Source organism: Lolium rigidum, chromosome 6, assembly GCF_022539505.1.
Source record: "Lolium rigidum isolate FL_2022 chromosome 6, APGP_CSIRO_Lrig_0.1, whole genome shotgun sequence".
NCBI lineage: Eukaryota > Viridiplantae > Streptophyta > Magnoliopsida > Poales > Poaceae > Lolium > Lolium rigidum.
The window spans coordinates 113,168,513-113,190,510 of record NC_061513.1 but is presented as its reverse complement, the minus strand read 5'-3'; the positions used below and the strand labels follow the sequence as shown (position 1 = coordinate 113,190,510).

At 43.7% G+C, this 21,998-nt stretch overlaps 2 protein-coding genes across 2 annotated transcripts; one reads left to right on the top strand and one right to left on the bottom strand.

Annotated features, from left to right (window-relative positions):
- Window positions 1-10,233: 10,233 nt before the first annotated feature.
- On the top strand, window positions 10,234-14,815 carry LOC124660357 (aspartate aminotransferase, cytoplasmic). The gene is made up of 12 exons (XM_047198163.1): window positions 10,234-10,405; window positions 10,568-10,639; window positions 10,744-10,805; window positions 11,396-11,479; window positions 11,589-11,688; window positions 11,773-11,893; window positions 12,056-12,219; window positions 12,372-12,509; window positions 13,521-13,642; window positions 13,769-13,863; window positions 14,142-14,262; window positions 14,471-14,815. The coding sequence occupies exons 1-12, from the start codon at window positions 10,340-10,342 to the stop codon at window positions 14,553-14,555; spliced, it is 1,230 nt and encodes a 409-aa protein (XP_047054119.1). The 5' UTR covers window positions 10,234-10,339; the 3' UTR covers window positions 14,556-14,815.
- A 323-nt stretch (window positions 14,816-15,138) lies between these two features.
- LOC124665724 (rop guanine nucleotide exchange factor 11-like) lies at window positions 15,139-17,159 on the bottom strand. Its single transcript, XM_047203110.1, has 7 exons — window positions 17,042-17,159; window positions 16,840-16,956; window positions 16,583-16,737; window positions 16,399-16,473; window positions 16,010-16,282; window positions 15,594-15,914; window positions 15,139-15,501 (listed from the first exon to the last, which is right to left on the bottom strand). The coding sequence occupies exons 1-7, from the start codon at window positions 17,157-17,159 to the stop codon at window positions 15,139-15,141; spliced, it is 1,422 nt and encodes a 473-aa protein (XP_047059066.1).
- Window positions 17,160-21,998: the final 4,839 nt, after the last annotated feature.

Below are 21,998 nucleotides of genomic sequence, written 5' to 3'. Positions count from 1 at the left end.
GACATGTACACTTGAAAAGTTCAGTCATAGTTAAATGATACAGCTACCAAACTAAAAACGAGTTCATACGGATAGGACTATAGGAGAATTCGTTATACTCGAGGACGCGCGACGACTGACATCATCAATGTCGATCATATCCATAGGAGAACGCAAAAATATGTAAAGATCAACAGATCCAATCATCTGGATAGCACATCTCACTCACCCAAGAAGTCAAGAAGAGCAACCTCCCGTTGCCATCCACAGCAGTAAGCATTTATCCATCTCACAAACCGGCGCGTGATGCGATGTAGACATGTAGTACCATACTTTGTTGCAAGCTGGGCTAGTTTTTTAAAAGAAAAAAAGTGTAAAATGAACCCGAACTCATCGCCAAGGCAAAATCAAAACCCCAAGTCACAATCCCCGCTCTGAAATCTGTGATCCTGGCAGGTCTAATTTAAAATTGACGACAATTCCGAAACTGGGTTCCTTGACATGGTCGGGATATCGCTAGGCTGAGAGAAAGGGGAAATGCAAGACGGGTTTGGGCCGAAAAAAGATAGGCCTATCTATTGCGGCCCATGCAGTTGTCTCAGTTCACCTCGTCGTGCAACCCAACCACTCCAACATCTCCATTCAAGGCATCCTCTGGGGGCAGTCCTTCTTTTGCTCCAATGATGGCCATGGTTGACATGGGCATACCCTTCGGGTACCCATTATTAGTATACCTGGTTTGGCTCGGCCCAATATGGAGAAGGCCCAATATGGAGAAGACCCAATATGGAGAAGGCCCAACAAGGCGACCCGAAGAAGTAGTCAACTAGGACTCTTGTAAAACCCTAGGCTGGTTGCATATATAAAGCTAGCCAGGGCACCCGAAATAGAGAGGCCAACAGATAGACAGAATATAGACAACATAGCTCCGCCTACGGCGGCACCCTGTAAACATACTTATGATCATATAGTGGATTGCTAGCAGCACGTAGGGATCCTCCACCGAGGGGACCCGAAGCTGGGTACGTCGTGTGCCTAATCTCGTCCCCGGAATCTCCATCGTCGCTCTCTCCCGAAACCCTAGTCTACAATACGTAGGCATTGCCGAGGTGATCCCTCGTCAATTGGCGCCATCTGTGGGAATTAGCGACGACTGGATTTCGTTATCCGGGCGGGATACATCGCAAAAGTTCATCATCAACCACTTCATCGAGGGCTGGCCGGATTTTTTCGCGGACATGAGTGTGAATCAATCTATCAAGCACGTGTTTGATTATCGACAAGATGATGATCCTGGCGGCAGCTGGCAGCAGGCGCTCATCCGCTTTGCCGATTTCAAGTTCCGTTCAGAGCCAACACCAACCTCGAGACACCTCGACGAGACCTAGAAGAACGCGAACTTTCGGTCGCTCTTTGGTTCCCGATCCAATCCACACATGTTGACACAGCTAACCACGTTTTTGCTGGACTAGCGATCGCGCTTCAAAAGAAAGGAACCGAGTCTACCAGAGGATTACGGGATCTAAAGGCAGCATCCTGGGCGGGCCAACAAATTTTTTTTTTTCTCATTGAATATTTTATCAATTTCTTTTTCTGTTCCTTGGATCTAACTCCCTAACACGCATGTGTTTTTGGTATGCATGTTTTTAAGTAATCAATCATTGGTACAAGATTGGATGGAAGTAGCACTTCAGCGATTGGAGCACATGAAACGCCGTATATGTCAAATACGTACAAGGAAAAGACCACGATTTTTAATGATTTATGGTCGACCAGTGCATTCATAGGGAGTGTCACGATATCAGATTTTGGTCTACAAAAATAATCAGGTGCTATATTTCCAACTTCTTACTATTTGTAAAATTTATTTCAAAATATTTTTCCGGCTTGTGCTATTATTTGCGTGCAGTTTTTTGCGCCGTAATATAACTACAGATCGGAACAAGTTTCGACGACTTCGCCCCGTACAGTCGCATGCTCAGGGGCTCGCCCACCGCGAACTCGACGATTCTCTCCTCCATGCCGACTACTTCCACCGTATCAAATATTTTCGGCTAAACGCCGCACGGCTCCGTTGCATCAAGTACATCCGCTTCGTCGACTCCATCTTCCGGACGATCTACTTCCACCTCGACCTCGCCGCATCCAACAATAAAGCTAAGTGTTCCTCTTTCAAGAGTTGAACTATTATTTACTTTCGCCATACCCAAATACTCGGGGGCTGCACCATTATATCATTAGAGCAAACTCACCCAACACCGGGGACTGTGCCATTACTCCGTACCACAAATATATTCAATTACTTGGTGAATTTCTCTTCTTCGGCTTAGTGGAATTATCTTCTCCGAAATATATCTTTTCCGGTTCAGTGGAATTATCTTCTCCGGCGCAGTGGAATTATTGTCGGCTTAATGAATTTATTTTCTTCGGCTTAAGTGGATTTATCTTATTCGGCTCGGTGGATTTATCTTCTTCGGCTTACTGGATTTGTCTTCTTCGGATTCATCTTATAAGGTTATCATTGGTTTCCGTTAATATAATACGACCCGACGCATTTCCGGGTTAGTGGATTTATCATCTATGATTATTACTGGATTTATTTTCTTCGGGTCAATGGATTCATCCTCTATGATATCGACGGATTCATCTTCAATATGCTTCATATTTAATGGCGCAATCTTCAAAGTGGATTCATCTCAAATACTTCATCTTGGATTCATCTTCAGTACTTCATCTTTAATGACATAATCTTCAATGGTTTAATCTTCAAACAATGTCATCTCCAATGGAGTAAATTTTCAGTGGATTCATATTATATTGACAATGGTTTCTTCTTAAATGGCTTCACCTCATATGACGACGCGACTCCGTCAACTTCTTCCGATGTCACAGACTAATACTCGGGGGCTCGACAATGACTTTGCCCCTGAGCATAATTAGAACATATTCCAGGCGACCACGACTTCTTCAATGATTTGGAACCGTCATTACCATCAACCTCGATACATGCAGTATAACACTCGGGAGCTCGACAATTCGTCGCAGGTCACAATTGCGGCACCGCGTCTAAGTAACAATCATGATATCACCACATCGGTGCTCGGGGCTTGGCTATTTCTTCATCAATAATATGGCGACATCTACTTTCGCTATTTGGTGGTTTCTACTTCGGCTCGACTTATTCTCCGCACTCAAAGACTTCATCACGCCGACTTTGTCGTGCCCAATAAGCTAAGTGTTCCTTTGATTTGCATAAAATTGATTATCATTTACTTTCGCCGCACCCGACACTCGGGGGCTGCGCCATGCTTCTTCACTTTACATCTCAGGACGACGAAATCAAAAGAGCACCCGAAGAAATCTTCTTCAGGGAGGAACCCGACGAAATCTTGAGAGCACCCGACGAAATTTTATTCAAGGAGGTCCCGAAAAATTATCTTCAAGGAGGTCCCGAAAAATTGTCCTCAGGGAGGACCCGAAGAATTGTCCTCGAGGAGGACCCGAAGAATTGTCCTCAGGGAGGACCCGAAGAATTGTCCTCGAGGAGGAACCGAAGAATTGTCCTCAAAGAGGACCCGAAGAAATTTTCCTGAAAGAGGAACTCGACGAAATTATCATCAAGGAAAAAAAAAGAGGAGAAAAGAAAAGAGAAGAGGATAGGCAAATCTTCGGGTCCATTGACTCGTCATTTGTTCCGAGCAAGAGCATCGGTGATGTACCCGACAATATAGAAGAACCCAATATATTTGGTTGTCTCATCACGCCCGAGAAAAATATAGAAGAACCCGCAAAATGGGTCATTGCATCAGCCGAACAAGGCACTTGACAAAATATTCTCAGAGCGCCGAAGTTGCGAACAATCTCTGAATGCCGCAAAACTCTGCGAAGGTAAGACCCCGGATCCGTTCTGTGTGGCGTGGCATCGCCAAAGACTGCGCTCTGCTACTTTTATCCGTATCAACAGATACGAAGAAAAATCCTAACGGACGCGTTAGGTACCCGATAAAATATGACTGGGACTCGACAGAATGGTAAGACCTTAAGCGGCACCTGTCGAGTTAACACCAATATCCCGAGATCATGTCCGGGGACGTGATCTTGAAGTAGGTTTTTGCGGATTGCCACTAGAGCGAGTTAACTAGTACCCGATCCGTCGGATGAACTAGCCCCAATTACCATTATCCCTGTACAATATAGATATGGATGTCAAATAAAAATAGCAACAGCCAGGAGTCGATAAAAAGAGGGGCTGCGCCCAGAAATATAGTCAAGTTCTTTATCGAGTAGTACAACTCGAGCCTATGCCTAGGTGCAAGCACCTGCCCATAGGCTCGGGGGCTACTCTTATCAAGAGTATTGTTCACCCTCCTGATAAGATAAAAGAAAGAGGAAAAATTGTGGAGTTGATTAAAAGCAAGTTGAGCCTACACCCAAGTGCAAACACTTGGCTGTAGCCTCGGGGGCTACTCCCATCGGGAGCGCTGGTCGCGCACCCGATAGAAAAATAACTTCGACATCATTTATGACAATCAAGGTTTGTAGACTCAACTCGATTCTACGACTCGAGTGGAGCCTACTCCCATCGGGAGCCCATGGATTTCATCAAGTCCTCCGGAAATATAGTTAAGTTCTTCATCGAGTAGTACAACTTGAGTCTATGCCCAAGTGCAAGCACTTGCCCATAGACTCGGGGGCTACTCCCATCGGGAGCGCTGCCGCGCACCCGATAATTTCAAGAATCATCGACATCATCTATGCTACACAGGATCTACGACATGGACCTCGCCTTGTATTTTCTTCGACTTCGGAGATGGTTATGCTTGGAGTTTCTACGCAAGTCTTCGACTTCCCTATAAACTCGGGGGCTACTGACATGGGCATACCCTTCGGGTACCCATTATTAGTATACCTGGTTTGGCTCGGCCCAATATGGAGAAGGCCCAATATGGAGAAGACCCAATATGGAGAAGGCCCAACAAGGCGACCCGAAGAAGTAGTCAACTAGGACTCTTGTAAAACCCTAGGCTGGTTGCATATATAAAGCTAGCCAGGGCACCCGAAATAGAGAGGCCAACAGATAGACAGAATATAGACAACATAGCTCCGCCTACGGCGGCACCCTGTAAACATACTTATGATCATATAGTGGATTGCTAGCAGCACGTAGGGATCCTCCACCGAGGGGACCCGAAGCTGGGTACGTCGTGTGCCTAATCTCATCCCCGGAATCTCCATCGTCGCTCTCTCCCGAAACCCTAGTCTACAATACGTAGGCATTGCCGAGGTGATCCCTCGTCAATGGTGGCGGGCGATTTATCGCCAACAACGGCAATCATGATGGTGCGATGATTTGCGACGTCAAAGGTTATGTCTCCGACATCCTCTTCCACCGGTTATTGTCTCTCTGTGATGTTAGGGTTAGGGTTTAGGCATGAAAATTATGGGGTTATCGGGTGGTGGTAAAGCACAGTTTTTTGGTCAATTTTGTTGCGCTTTTGTGATTGATATTGTTCCTATTAGGAGTGTGGTGATATTTTGTGTTTATTTCAAGTCCAATCATGGACCCTTCGGAGATTCTGAATGCCATATTTAACATTGGAAGCGAGTTCGATCGCCATGGTCCAGGGGGGGGGGTGAGATGGACAAGTTTTCGTTGCACGAAGTGAAAGGTTATTTGAAAGACATGTGCAGTTGAAGCAATCGATGAAGCTCTATTCTTGAGAAAGATCTTGCCAATGGTTTTGTGTTTTTGCATGATGATAGTGGCTATGTGAGGGTGTCAGAGTACATTTGTGTTGGAGGGGTAGAAGATGTTTATGTAGAATACCATGTGGAAGAGGACAATAAGTAGAATGGCAGTGCTACTGATTTTCAAGATGAAATTCAGCATCAAAGTGATGATGACCAGCCTAATATTATCATTAGGGGAGACCCAGCTAAAAGTTCAGAAGAGGAAGTACAAATAGTAGATTAATTTTTTTGTGATGATAATGGTATAGTCACTCAAGTCATTAGAATTCCACCTAAACAGCCTAGAGCAAGAAGTGCAGTTCCTAGTAATGCATATGCAATTTCAGTTTCTCAGGTTGCATTTTTGTGAAGTTTGCAATCAAATGAGGGAGATGAAGTGCTAGCATAGCAACTTAGCAAGTGCATGCTCAAGAGCATAACCAACATTTTGTACTTACACATGGTGTTACTAACAATGCAGATTCAGGTTCTGATCCTGAATACATGACACACCATGAGGACAATGGTGAGAATTCAGAATTTCTGGAGCTTGACTAGGAAACATGCTAGAAATTAAAGAACATGATGAGAGATACAAAGCGATGGATTGGAATTGATTCAAAAGATGTTATTCCAATTGAGCTGATTACAAATATAGAGGAACTGTTAGAGGGAGAGGAGAAGCAGTGGGACTATGATTCATTTGATGAGGATTACTCATATGATGAAGATTGGATGGAAACACTGTGAGGATAAAGACCGATCCAAGGTACAATAATGACACCACAATTCCATACTTTATTTGACAATGGTTTTCGGAAGCAAGAATCATCTTGTGAAAGCCCTAAAGAGATATGGCCTTGTGACCAAAAGGAGCTTTTGCTTTTTTTTTTTGAAATTAGAGGCGGATAGAGTTAGAGCTAAGTGTGGTTGGCCAAGTTGTCCTTGGCTCCGATATGCAGCAAACACATCAAGATCAAGAAAAGATTTGAGATTATAAATTTTAATGATGATCATCACGGTGCACATAAAGGAGACAACATATTGGCCACGAATAAAGTTATTGCCCAATGTGGAAGATAGACAACATGAGAGCAACAACCCTTCGGGACATGTTTGCTGATCTGTCAACTTCAAAATGCAAGTGTGCTAAGAAGCTTATCATGGAGAAATAATAAAGGTTTTTTATTACCACCCGGAGTTACCGTGAAGCAATCCTAAAAGCATTGTTGTAGTGTGTTTGGATCCAACCAACATGGATAAAATTATTTTCCAGAGTTTATATGTGTGCTTTAATGCATTGAACCAAGGTTTCAGGGCTGGATGCAGGGAGGTGATAGGATTAGATGTGTTTCTTCAAAAGAGTTGTCAAAGGAGAGCTTTTGTGTGCAATTGCAAGAGATGCCATAAATCAAATGTATCGAGTGGCCTAGGGAGTTGTTGATACAGAAACAAATGAAACTTGGAAATGGTTCATTGTCTTGCTTATCAAGGAGATTGACATTAATAAAAATGGAGCTGATTGGACGTCCATCTCTGTTCAGCAAAAGGGAATGACCAATGCAATGAAGGACTACGTGCCAAATGCATAACACAATATGTGTGCTAGACATATATATATGCCAGCTGTACGACGAAGCATAGGGCACATGTGTGGTAGAATTTTTTTTGGGCAGTTGTCAAAGCATCCAACAAGGAGGATTTCAACTAATACAAAGCAAAGCTTGCACAAAAAACATTTGTAGGTGCAAAACATTAAGTAGAATTCAGGAACAAAGAGCCAAACAGAGAATTTTCAAGGAAAAAATGCCCACGCATATTTTAAAATTTGAAGGACAACATAGCAAGAAAATAGTTCATGGAGGTGCTTTGGAATGGCAAAGACAACTTTGAAACCAAGCTTATGACATGGAGAAAAAGACAAATCACTGTTAGTCATCAGAATAAGACCCGCTTATGTTGTGTGAAATTGCAATGCCAACAAATCAAATGTATCTAGTGGCCTAGGGAGTTGTTGAGATGGAAACAAATGAAACTTGGAAATGGTTCATTGGCTTGCTTATTAAGGATATTGACATTAACAACAATGGATCCGATTGGGCGTACATCTCTATTCAGCAAAAGGGAATGATCAATGCTATGAAGGACTATCTTCCAACTGTAGAGCACAATACGTGTGCTATGCCAGCGGGAGGATGAAGCATTGGGAACATGTGTGGCAGAAAAAATCCTAGGCAGTTGCAAAGCATCCAACAAGGAGGATTTCAACTACTACAAAACAAAGCTTGCACAACAACATTTGTAGGTGGAAAACTTGATGAGGAAAGAGCTAGCACACTAGGCAAGAGCATATTTTCTAGTGGGGGTTCCAAGTGTTAGTCAGTTGATAACAATAAGTATGACTCTTTTGGCCATGCAATTGTGGATGCAAGGTTCTATAAAATAATTTCAATGCAAGTGAAGATCAGGGAAAAGGTAATAAGTAGAATTTAGGAGCAAAGAGCCAAAGGAGAGAACTTTCATGGAAAAATATGCCCACACACATTTTAAACTTTGAAGGACAACATAGCAAGAACACAATTCATGGAGGTGCTTTGGAATGGCAAAGACGACTTTGAAATCAAGGTTATGATAGGGATAAAAAGGCAATCAATATTAGTCTTGAGAATAAGACCCACTCATGTGGTTACTCCAGCTAGCAGACCTTCCTTGCTCTCATGCTACTATATCTATTTATAAGTGTGGAAAGGACGTGGAGGGTTCTATTGATCCTTGGTATTCCATTGAAGTGCTCAATGAAATATATGATCACTGTTTGCAGCCTATAGAACACGAGGAAATGTGACCAGTTTCTGAGAAATCTAGGCCTCAAGCTCCAGGATATGTGGATATGTGAAGCTGCTAAACAAGTCTAAGAAGAATGATGGGAGGTGGAAGAGAAAGGAAAACCAAAGTCTCAGGGAAAAAAAGACCAAACATGGCACCGTCATTATTTCCTCCATGTGTGACAATCCTAGATATAACAAGTTAAGTTGGTACAAAAATCTAAAGATGAGAGAAAAGGAAAAGAAGTACGGAAGGTTTAGATGAATTCTAGTGATTTAATTTGAAGAATTGCTCAATTTAGATTAATTATAGTTATTTTAGATGCATGTTAGTAATTCTAAATGTGATCTTCATCAAATGCAGAAGGTTCTGAACCCGATGCAACTTGTCAAGCAAGATCTGCTCGAGCTTCTCAACTAAGGAGTGCACCTGCTCAAGAAAGATCTGCTCTAACTCCTCAACCCATGATTACACTAGCTATTCAACCCGGTGCCCAAGCTTCAAGGTTTAGACCACCTAGGAAGTCATCTGGCAATGCATAGGCTGGAGCATCAAGAAGTGCACATCCTATATCGTGTGATGGTACTAGGACTGGTGCAAATACTAGAAATGCTACATCTTCGGAGCTATCAATACTTCACTCTAAGTGGCGACTAATGGAGTATGTTGTAGTTGTGTCATTTTGTTCATAATGATTTTTTGTTGATGTTCAGGTAGTGCCATACTTGCTTATACTCCTCCGTCCTTGGCTCAGACCAGTCAATGAGATCCACATAGGCGCCTTCCTCATTGGATTGCAGTGTCGAAGCTTCGTCGGCTTGTACCCCATCGGAATCTCCAGGTAGGGCACCGACGACCTCGCTTCCGCCCCTCCTTCTCGCACCTCCTCGGAAGCCATTAGCGGAGGATGCACTGGAAGACCACGACATTCTCCGGATTAGCACCGCAGCTCCGTTGCCAAATCGCATCCGCCCATATGAGCCCTAATTTTCGTTCGAAAGTTCTTCCACTCATGCCACATAATTGATCCACCCCGCGATGCGGTGGCCCCACCTATGACAGAAATCTCGAGTCATGCTAGCATCCGATAAGATGTCTAAGCATTTAAATTGGAACGGGATCAAAAATTTCATAGTGTCCCTCAAAAAAACAAATTCATAGTGTCGATTAATTATGGTGATTGTGACTTCGGGTTTTCGAGTTCAGGGCTAATTTTGGATATTTTTAAAGAACTTTTCAAGTTGCGCTAATGATTAATCATGCTGACTCGCCAGTCGCCAGCACAGCAAAGCGTGTACTTGCCGCCACGTTACGCTTTCCCTGATGGACCACTTATTTAAACTGCCGGAACGAAACCTCGAATTGCTGCACGCACAAAATACGGTTTCTCGACGCCAAGCCGAGACACGCCCCGACGGCACCGATCACCGCGCAAGCGACGAGGCCCACCGCCGCGAGGACTTTGGCGTGTACGCATTCGCGTGGCACGACTCCAGCGCGAAACAGCCGTCCACGTCACCGGGCCGCGGCGCCACCCCGCGCCCGCCGTTTTATACGCGAACCCGGCGGCCGCACGCGGGTGCGCACACACTCTGCTCCCCTCCACGCCCCTCGATTCCCCACGCACCGAGCCCGAAGCGCTCGCTCGCTCGCTCACGGGCCCGGCGCAGCGAAAGCCGAGCCGAGGATGCACCCGAGCGCCGACCGAAGGTTAAGTACGCTGCTGCGCCACCTGCTGCCTTCCTCCCCACGAACATCGCCAGCAACCGCCACCTCCGCCGACTCCCTCCAACCTTCCCCCACCATGGCCTCCTCCTCCGCCTCCGTCTTCGCCGCCGTCCCGCAGGGCCCGGAGGACCCCATCCTCGGGGTAAGCACCTTCCCTCTCCCGATCCCCCGATCCCCCGGCTCTACCTACTCCCTCCCTTCCCTTCCCTTCCGCCGTCAGTCGGCCGCGCTGGATTTCAGCGCGATCGCGCGGGTTAGTTCCCGTTCTCGACCTGATTCGCTGCTTCTCTGACTTTCTCGGCAGGTCACGGTCGCCTTCAACAAGGATCCCAGCCCCGTCAAGGTCAACCTCGGCGTCGGCGCCTACCGGACCGAGGTGAGAGCTGTGTTTTTGGGGGAATTTCCGTTTAACTCAATAGTCGCTCTTCTCTGTTGGACTGGAGCTGGGTTTGACCCTGATTTGCGTCGTAATCGGAGCAGGAAGGGAAGCCCCTGGTGCTGAACGTCGTCAAGCGCGCCGAGGCGCTGCTGCTCCAGAACCAGTAAGTCCGGTTCCAAAATCCTGATGATCCGCTTGAGTTCGTGCCTGTTTTAAGTGGCTGAACTTTCAGACTTGGAGTTCTGCATCGTAGAGTAAAACTCTGATTCAGCTAGTTGGTAGATCTAACATCTAGATATAGTACTATAATACTCTTTTTGTGTGGACATGTTGTCGTTGGTATCCTTTTCTTAGTAGATCGCGTGGTCATCTTACTGTATTCTCCAATAATTCTTTGCTTATGGTTGCTTATGGTCTTTTATTTACTACTACTATTCCACCTGCTTCTGATTATAATACATTTCAGACCATTTTGGTGGTTTCCCTATGTTGTACGGTCATGTACAACTACTAGTTGATGTACTTGCACTTGCAGTTCCGGGCACGGCACTGCTATTCCACTTCTCCTTTTGTCAACTTGTTACATATATAGCCAAATATTTCTCAGTAGATGTTTCAGAGTTCGTTCGGGATCTATTGGTACTTTCTTCTACTTACTGTTGAGAACATTTTACTGCTGTCAGAAAAATTGTCTACTTACTGTGGAAACGTTTTGATGGCATTATTTGACTTGTAGTTGCTTACTTTGCTTAGGTCACGTATTAAGGAGTACTTGCCGATCACTGGGTTGGCAGATTTCAACAAGCTGAGTGCCAAGCTCATCTTTGGCGCTGACAGGTGTGTTTCTTCAACTTCTACCTCTAATTGATGATATTTCTTCGTGCAACCTTCATACCAGAGAGTAAACTTATATCTGACTAACGTACCTCCCCCTTTCTTTGAATAGTCCTGCTATTCAGGAGAATAGGGTGGCTACAGTGCAGTGCTTATCAGGGACTGGTTCTTTACGGGTGGGAGGTGAATTTCTTGCAAGGCACTATCATGAAGTATGGAACCCTATCTCCCTCTTTTTTTGGGATTGCTACACATAACTGCAAAATGTGATTGCTAAATCGTACCGTTACCTCCAGCGCACTATCTACATCCCAAACCCAACCTGGGGGAATCACCCGAAAATCTTCACCTTAGCTGGCCTGACCGTTAGGACTTACCGCTACTATGATCCTGCAACCCGTGGACTGGATTTCCAAGGTACTCACTTCAGTTCTCCATATACATTACTTAATCGATGATGTAAAGCTCTGCGCTCAGTTTGTAATTTCACGAGTGCATGCTTATAGTACTTTCTCTGTATTGTTGTAGACGGCGGATCTGCCTGTCTTTGTTGATCAAGGATATGTTTTCGTGTTACAGGACTCCTAGAAGACCTCAGTTCAGCTCCCTCAGGCGCAATTATACTGCTTCATGCATGTGCCCACAACCCTACCGGAGTGGACCCAACCGTGGATCAGTGGGAACAGATCAGGCAGCTGATGAGATCAAAAGCATTGCTACCATTCTTTGACAGTGCTTATCAAGTAAATAATCCTTGTGCTTCATACTGATGCTTCTTAGTGAATGCACATTACTATTTAGCCACAGAATCTGCTGATTCTTGTATCAAATAACAGATTTCTTTCCAAGTAACTCGAAAATTCAGTATTGTGCCTCTGATGATGTACCCGTGTAGGGATTTGCAAGTGGAAGCCTTGACAAAGATGCTCAGTCAGTGCGCATGTTTGTTGCTGATGGTGGTGAATTGCTCATGGCTCAAAGCTATGCTAAGAACATGGGATTGTACGGAGAGCGTGTTGGTGCCTTAAGCATTGTAAGTTATCTTGCCCCAATTCTGGCTAATTTCACCTCTGTGGCATGGTTCTTGGACTTGAACTCGAGTTAGTAGGAATTTTCTTGTTAATTGTAACAAATTGCAGATTCTCCTGTGCAAGTTGTGAAAGTACACACAGTTGTGTTCTGTTTGCTATACAAGTATACAACTACAAATGTGGTTGCATTTATACAACTGTAACAGTTCTCATCTTTATCTGACTAATTTGTATCATATAATTTGAACCCATCAAAATAAGTAGCTGAGATATTTCTCCTCTTTCTCAACTAATGCACGATTTTTTATCGTCTCAGTACATAGTTATGTACATGGAAGCTTTTTTCAACCTTGTTTTGATGAGATGATCGATGTAGTTGACGAACTTCTGTCTTACATAGGGAAGCTGTATTTGTCCTGTATTTGTCATCTTCTTAAAAGAGATCAGTTTAGGTAGTTCTAAATTATATTCTTCTCAAATTTCTTTCTCTATTTTGGTAAGAGGAACAAGAAAGAAGTATATTCTTCTTTGGGACAAAGGAAATTGGCAATCGGTAGTAGCCATTGGGGGCTGCAAATATTAGTCTTTAGCTGGACATCATTTGATCCAATCACGAAAAATTATTACTCCCTCCATTTCATGTTAATTGTCGTTAATATGGATGTATCTAGACACATTTTAGTCCTAGATACATCCATATTAGTGACAAGTAATATGAATCGGAGGGAGTACTACAGATGTGTACTGATGTCAAATATAGTCTGGGATGATGGGAAGTCCCAGTTGATAGTAAAACATTTCCTTACTTGGTCAGCTCTTTTACAAGTTATCATACAGTATGACACTTATGCCTTAATCAAAGAAGTAATAAGGTTCTAGGATAGCTTGGTGCCTGTGTGGACCAACTTTATGGAGCATCTTTTCTCTTGTAAAAAAACTTACCAGTGGGTGAGCCTTAGAATTTCCTATTGAATTGCTCGTGGATTTGACAAAATTGCAACTTAATGTTTCAGGTTTGTGGGAGTGCTGATGTAGCTGTTAAGGTTGAAAGTCAACTCAAGCTTGTAATTAGGCCCATGTATTCAAACCCTCCTCTTCATGGTGCCTCTATCGTGGCTACCATACTTAATGACCGGTAATATTCTTTCGATAATTTACTTAATTGTAGAAAATGAGTTAATGTTGAAATGAACTTCATTGGCAGATCGACAAGTAGGTAGTGCTTACTTCTTGTTATTGATATTTTTTCCTCAATTGCTAGTGGTATGTTTGACGAATGGACCAAGGAGCTGAAGGGCATGGCTGATAGGATAATTAGCATGAGGCAACAGCTTTTTGATGCGCTGAAGACAAGAGGTACTAGTTCCTGTCAAGTCCTGTTCCCTCTGAACTAATTGTTCATTTTTATATTGAATAGTGTTAAGTTGTCGTGAACAGAAACTTCTTGGGTTCTCAACAAAATCTGATAATAGCTTCCTATTTTTGTATACCGCTTATTACCAAGTTCTTGGGGTTAAGATCCTGACATTCTGAAGTTCATGTAGTATTGTAGTGCATTAAACTATTTCGGTTCATTGACCTATGAGTATCCAATATGTTGATCCATTTTTTTCATCATTTATGACATCATGCAGGCACTCCTGGAGATTGGAGCCACATCATTAAGCAGATTGGGATGTTCACTTTCACTGGGCTCAACAGTGATCAAGTAGCCTTCATGAGGCAGGAATTCCACATTTACATGACATCTGATGGGTAATGCTTTGTGCCCTCGTCGTATTCGCCCATTTACATATCTCGCCCATTTACATATCTCGTCATCAAATGTGTTGGCTGTATAATTTCCATGTTCGTTTTGTGTGAACATTTAGTGAATTTAACGCTGGTTTCTTCTTGCTGGTCTTTGCTTTCAAGTGTCCGTTGTGGCTAGTTCATATTGACAAGTCGTATATTGCTATTGCAGGAGGATCAGCATGGCTGGTTTGAGCTCCAGGACTGTGCCCCATCTTGCAGATGCCATAGATGCGGCAGTTACAAAACTGAAGTGAACGATAACATTTGATCCCTTCCCGCAATAAAATTACCTACAGCAGTGTCCTAAGGGTTCAACCAGTGGTGTTAGTGGCTGAACTAAGAGAATTTGCCTTGTGGACTTACTAGACTCGTTTTCTGAGGTCGTTTTGTACACAACGGATGAAAAAGATGATGGTGATTTGGAATCCCATAATAAGCTGCACTTGTGATGCTTTGTACCTTTAAACACTGAGGTATTTATACTGCAGCACTGTAAAATGCTTAGTTTCGGGAAGCTGATGTCTGTCAATATTTCCGTTTATTGCTTATGGTGCTCTTGCAGTAATGCTCTTGTTCTGTCAGATAGGATGTCTGTTTTTTGTTCTCTACTTGCTTCTGAGCTCAGAGATAGCTGGAAAGTGTTGCTTAGTACAGTTTGAACAGAACAGCTCTAAATTTATCAGTTATATTGGTCAATCCTTTAGAATCTTACAACAAAGCTGGTTCAAAATTGTGCAAAATAAAAAACAGCGGGCTAGTCAAGCAGCCGCCCAGTTTTATCAGAACAGAATATATGTACACTATGTAAAAATACATGCAAAATCTCGTGATTCTTATCTAATGGCGACCAGGCGGGCTCCGGTGCCCACCGAGGACGTCCATGTAGGTGTTCTTGAGGTTGGTCATAATGTTGGGCAGCTTCATGAGCCTCCCGTCGTCCTGGTCGGCCGCGGAGGGAGACTTGTCCTCTAGCTTGCCCTCTGCGTCGCCGTTCCAGCCCATGAAGTCGAGCAGTGTCATGCTGTCCGCCCCCTCAGGGAGGGGAGTGGGCGCCGGTTCCGTCCCCGGTGGCAGGTCCTTCTTGGCCTTCTCCCTGGCAACGTTGTCGGAGATGATGACGTCCTCTATCCGGGACATGACGTTGTATGCAAGGCTCTCCAGTACCCTGGAGTAGCTCTCCAGGATAGCAAAACCAACGTCCTGGTGCCGAGCATATGTGTATCATGAGAGCTCTCACTATGCATTAGCATGCGTTGCATCGATCGATCGATCAGTAGGTTAATAATACGTACCCTGTTTTCTTGTATCTTTGCAATGTCGAGGGTGGACTGGGGGATGCCGGGGAACCTGTGCTTGATGATGAGCAGCAGCGTCTGCGCCCGCTCCTCGAACTGCTCCCTCTTCTCCTGGCTGACGGCGGAGCCCCAGGCGGACTTGCCGTCCTTGTTGTGCACCTTCCTGTTCCAGATGATGACCGACGCCTCGATGCGGTCCTTGAGGTCGCAGATCTTGTGCTCTGACGTCAGGTCCACCGACGACAGGAACTCGTCCGGGTCGAACTCAACGTCAGTGATGTTCCGGTACAGCGCGTCCCCAAGGCTCACCCTCCCGTTCTGCATCATCATCATCCCGTCCCATCAGCAATCGATCGCAAACGCATCGACGACGATCATCATCGGATATATATATGTGAGGCAGTACGTAGTACCTTGGGCAGCGATTCTAGGTAGCATTCTGGGATGGCCATCTCCATGAGGCAGTTGGCGTTGATGGCCATGGCCGCCTTGAGCACCTGGTTCACCAGCTCCTTCTGGTGCTGGATCCAGGCCCTGGACGCCGGGGGCAGCCCGTTGGGAGGGACCTTCACCACCGGTATCCACCATTTCTCGTCCGATCCGGCCTCCTCCTTCTCGCTCTCGGAGCACGAGTCGCGCTTCACGTACCAGAACTCGTTGCGGTCCTTGAAGTTGTCCAGGTAATCCTGCTCACAGTCATAGCGCGCAAAGAGATACAAACTTCAGCTACCTTGGTAATTAACACTAAGACCGCACCGTTTGCTTCAAAGATCGATTTCTTATGTTAGCACTAGTTTCTTACGAGAAGCATGGCGTCGATCTTGCGCAAAGCTGGAATGTTGGACTGCAGATCCCTTCGCTGCTGCGTGCCCATCACCTGCAACGAGCAAAGGCAGAGAGTAGCTAAAGAGATGATTACTGGCCGGGACTGGCAAAAGAAGAAGACGATGCAGTAGTAGTGGGTGTTCGTCCGGATCGGATCGGACCTCCATTTCGACGCCGTTATCCAAGACTTGTTTCTTGGCGACGAACTCGACGATGTGGTCCGCCACGGACAGGAGCCAGCCGACTTCTTTCTTCCACCTTGCTTTTCTGTCCGGGGCCATGGGCTCCAGCTTCCGTTGCTCTCCGAACACAGCGGCTGCCAACATATATATAGCACTATATATTAGATGGGGATTTGCTCATCTGCAAGATCCTCAATTCGGCAAGAGATTATATAGGTAGATAGCTAGCTTGTCACCTGCAAGATTAGTGATGGCGTTCGACAGCGCCAGCGCGGACGGCACGCCTTTCCCGGACCCCGACATGTCCTCCCCGAGCAGCAGCTTGGAGAACTTCTCCTTCAGCACGTCCATGTCTGCATGCATTTGCAAACGCCTACTGAATGCCAAAGCGCAATGCGATCGGCTCCACGTACGTGCGTGCATAGTAGAGCTAATTACCGGAAGGTCCTGTGGCGGCGGCGGCGGGCTCCTCGGCCGGCGGCGGCTCCTCCCGCACCGTGCTCCCCGACCGCCGCACGGAGCTCCGCCGCTCCAGCGACGCGCCGTTGGCCGCCATCTCCCTGATCTACCACCTACCGTAACTTCACAGTTGCATCCGTTTCATGATCGATCTCTCTTGAATGACAACGTCAACAGAAAGGATTCGATATATAGCAGAGGGCGACCTGCAATCCGATGATACGGCGTACCTGTAAAGCGTGCAGCTTTCCTGGCCTCGAGCGACGTGCTCCTCGATTGCAAAGGAGAAGAGGGAAAGGATGAGCCAGGATTATGCGCGCGCCGCAGAGCAAAAGCTAGATCGAAATGATCAGTTCCGAATGGATGGTTCCCGTGGGTGTTTGCGATCGAGGGACCTGGCTCGATCCATCATCGCCTGCTGCGTTGCCATGGTAAGAAGACGGAGGGAAGAAGAGGCCCTGGTGCTGCTGGTGGCCACGGTGGGGAGAGGGCCGGGAGTATAATTAGGGACCGCCGCATGCTTTATTATTAGAAAGTGCATGCCCTGCCATTCTTAGCCTCTCCTCCCCTGCAGCTTCCCGTATTCAACGGTCCTGGAGTGCTAGCACATCAAGTCCTCTCGCTCCCGTCGTCTTCTCGATCTAGGGAGGTTCTATACGGGGCAACGCCAATGTGCCATGCTTTGGGCCAAGTGTTCTGCAGCTAGAGCTTCAGAACATTGCATCAGAAGTTTCTGACTATATTTGCCTGTTGTAGGAGACTGTGAGAGCACACAAGTACTGCACATGAAACCTGTCGTCATATACAGGTTTCCGAAACTCCAAACAGTTCCCTTGCGTGTCACAGGAAGGGGGAGAGAGTTGGGTACCACCAAAGCACAATGACACTCTAGTTTGTTCTCGCTTTGCCTTCCTAGAATTGGATCTCAGCTTACGTAGATGTCCTTGCTCATGTGGTTATTTTTCCAATCAATATCGCGGTTTTATTAGGATCGTACATCTTCATTGAATTGCCTCTGCATTAGGTAGTAGGAGTACCTTAGTACTCATCACCATCACTACGAAAAGATAAATAGAGCTCTCTATGAACAAGGTCCATCTTATAATTGGTTAATGCAATCAGTTTCAGCACCTTCTGTAAAGGCTATTGCTGAATCACGATACGTCTTTCCTGCAATACAAAAACATTGGAAATTTGATTAAAATTAGAAGTACGCCTATTATATGATATTAAGTTATTACGTTCTTTAACAGAAACCGACCTTAGCTCAGTTGGTAGAGCGGAGGACTGTAGTGTTTGCAGATCAATCCTTTGGCCATCTTCTACTTGCTTAATGCGATCAGTTGATTTTTTTTCGAATTAAGGGACATAGTTCCCGATTTCATTAATAGGAAATGAAAGCAGATAAACAACGATGTTTAGATTTTCAACTAAGAACACCTACCAGACTAACAAACATAGTCCAGAACCTTTGCTTCTCAGCGATAGAAATCAGACCTGCTACTACAAACTCCTTTTTCCAACCTCAGGGAACATTACAAAACATATACCAAAAACCAAACACATAAACCAACTCTATTCCAAGACAAAGAAACAAACTTGGCCTACTCTCTATTTTTGTTATTCCTACCATCACTCATTGATCTCAAGTTTTATCACCTCTTCTTCTCTTTTATTTTCTCGTCATTTAACTTTCAAGTCGAAGCACCATCGGCACCCATCCCTTCTTTTTACTAAAGATTTCAGCTGCCACACGCAGCAGTATTCTTGCTCCTCTACGTTGCAAGCGTCGTCGACCTCGGATCTGAAGAACAGCCCACGATTCCATCCAGTGAGCGGTTAGAGCAATAACACTAGTCAGATCAGAAACGCAGTACACCGGTTGCTACTAGACCTCTCATACTGGGAGGGAACTTAAAAACCCAGCTAATAATATCGGTAACCGACATAAACTCTATCTTAATATGTAGACCACATTGTACACACCCAGCCTATCTATCCATCGAGCAATGTACAAGCAGGTGATCGATACTTTCATTTTTGCTACAGAAAAGACATCTACCACTACCCTCCCGACCTCTATGTTTTAACACATCTCTAGTTAAAATGCTTTTCCTAAAGACCAGCCACGAGAACACTTTAATCTTAAGAGGCACCTTAATAAACCATAATTTTTTAAAAGGGCATCTAACTCGATTCATCTTCAAGGCAATATGTAACGATTTAACAGAGAGCTGACTTCTCTAACAACCAATTACATTTATCCCTATGATCATTAAGCACGACTCCACTACACAAGGCCTGCAAATTCCTCCACAAATCTGCAGTATCCTTATAACCTAGCAAACTTTACACTAAAAGGAGCTTCTCCAACCCATAAATCCCCCCAGAAACGATTTAAGCCATTACCTATTACTTTTCTACAATATTTACAGAAAACATCTCTCTAACTTCTAAAATACCATGAAAGAAATGAGATTGACCAGCTTTTTTCTTAACATCAACTAGCAAGCTTCTTCTACAGTATTATTTACAATCAAACTTTGCCATAGACCCTCTTCATTTTCTAGCATGGTGCACAACCACTTACTTAATAGAAAAACATTCATTACTCCCAAATCTACCATTTCCAAACCTCCTTGATCCACAGGTTGGCAAACATCTTTTGAATTGACTAAATGGTACTTATTGTCATCTTCTTGATCATTCCACTACATCCTTTTTCTAGGAATGTCCGTTTTCTTCTCTGCTCCTTTCGGTAAAGGGAAAAGAGACATCAGGTATAAAGGAACATTACTAAGGTTACCTCTAACTAAAATTATTTTACCACCATACGACATGAACTTACCCTGCCAAGTCCCTAACTTCTTTTCCATTTTTTCCTCCGAAATTTTCCAATCTTACTCAGTCTAGCGCTATGTGCAGGTATTCCTAATATTTCATTGGTAGAGACCCCTCTACACAAGTAAAAATATTTTTATATAATTCACAATCTAATTTAGCTTGACCAAAACAAACTATTTCATTTTTATGGAAATTAATTTTTAAACCTGACAAATGTTCAGAACAACACAACAGAATTTTTGATTTTCTAGCATGCTCCTCACTAGCTTACAGGAAAAAATAACTATGCCATCCACATACTGTATCATTGTTAAACCTCCTTCCACTAGATCTGGTACCACACCTTTTAACAAGCCACTATCTTGAGCCCTCCCAATTAAAACTTGCACAACATCCAATGCAATGTCAAATAAAAGTGGTGAGAGGGGATCCCCTGCCTCAACCCTTTCTTTGTCTTAAAAATAACTACCTTAAAGACCATTTACCATAACTACTACATTACCACCACTAATTAACTCCTTACTCCACTTAATATATCTTCAGCAAAACCTTTCGTTTGCAAAAGAGCTACTCTTATCTCATGTAAGCAGAATTCTTGTTCCAAAAAATTTATGTCTATATCATCTAACACAAATTCTACCGAGACATCTAAAGAAACATTACAGACCGCAGTAGCAGGACCAAACATAGATTTATAAAAACTGGTAGCAAACAATAAGATACTCTTGTCCTCCTGGATTAAAGCCCTCCTGCTCAAGGCTTAAAATCCCATTCTTTCTCTGCCTACCACTAGCCTTAGCCATAAAATAAGAGGTCACTGCATCACCTTCTAGTAAATCTTTTTCTTTTGCTCTTTGGATCCACTTAATTTCATCTTCTTTATCAATACAATTAGACGATTTTACATAGCTCTTCTAGCCAAATATTTATCCATAACCAAGCCTAGCACCTCACTTTCTCTATCAATCTTATAAATTTCTTCTATTACAAACTGCTTCTCTTTTTTAAATCACTATTATAATTAATATTCCATCATTTAATTTTTTTCTTAAACTTCTAGCTCTATTTTGCCACATATCTAAAAAACTTCTACCAGAAAACGATTTATGCCAAACATTACTTACTACACTATTAAGATCATCTCTTAGAAATAAGCACAACTCAAATCTAAAAATACCTGAAACTTTATCATCATCTATATAAACATTCATAATCAGAGCAGTATGATCTGAAATAATTCTAGGAAAATTTCTTGCTGTGACCAAAGGAAAATCACTTTCCCATCCATACCTACAAGGACCCTATCTAATTTTTCCATAATAAGATTTCTTGGTTATTTGACCAAGTAAACTTCCTACCTGATAACTCTAATTTCTTTAGCTCCTTAATATTAATAATAGCATTAAACAAAGTAGACCATTTATTTAACCTCCTGGGCTTATTACTCTCACTATTTTTTTTTATGATGATACTAAAATCCCCACCAAAAACATAAGGAAAAGAATTAGCATTCATGGCATGAACTAGTTCAATTAAGCAAACCTCTTTAATTATCTTTATCATGCGGTGCACTATAAACGAACACAATATTCCAAATTTTACCTGACATTTTATATCTAACCGAACATCTCACATAGTAAATACCACAATCCATCTATATAATATCATATACATCATTATTAATACCAATAAGAACTCCACCTGCAAACCATCTCGCCGGGGAACAACCCCAAGTAAAATCAAAACTACCAACTAAAGAATTCAACAAAACATTACTATAACTAGATTTTCTTGTTTCGTAAAGACCAACAAAACCTAATTTATAATCTTTTATGGCATCGAAAATAGCAGATTTTTTCTCGGGGTCATTCAAACCCTGTAGATTCCAGGACATACCTGGCGTAAAGGACAACACGAATTTATACTACTATACCTCTGATCCTTTACCACTACGGGATTTAATATTACCTCTACCTCTACCTTTACTAGCACTACTACAACCAATACCAGCAAGAATTTTACACAAATCATCTAATTCTTCATGAGAGGACCCAACACTACCACTCTGTTTTTCATCATCAGTAGCATGGTC

Coding starts and splice junctions, on each gene's coding strand:
- LOC124660357 (XM_047198163.1), top strand. CDS start 10,340: ATGGCCTCCTCCTCCGCCTCCGTCTTCGCCGCCGTCCCGCAGGGCCCG. Junction 11,894..12,055: donor CCGTGGACTGGATTTCCAAG/GTACTCACTTCA, acceptor TTCGTGTTACAG/GACTCCTAGAAGACCTCAGT. Junction 12,510..13,520: donor GTGTTGGTGCCTTAAGCATT/GTAAGTTATCTT, acceptor TTAATGTTTCAG/GTTTGTGGGAGTGCTGATGT.
- LOC124665724 (XM_047203110.1), bottom strand. CDS start 17,159: ATGGCGGCCAACGGCGCGTCGCTGGAGCGGCGGAGCTCCGTGCGGCGG. Junction 16,957..17,041: donor CGCCGCCACAGGACCTTCCG/GTAATTAGCTCT, acceptor AAATGCATGCAG/ACATGGACGTGCTGAAGGAG. Junction 16,738..16,839: donor CGCCATCACTAATCTTGCAG/GTGACAAGCTAG, acceptor ATATGTTGGCAG/CCGCTGTGTTCGGAGAGCAA.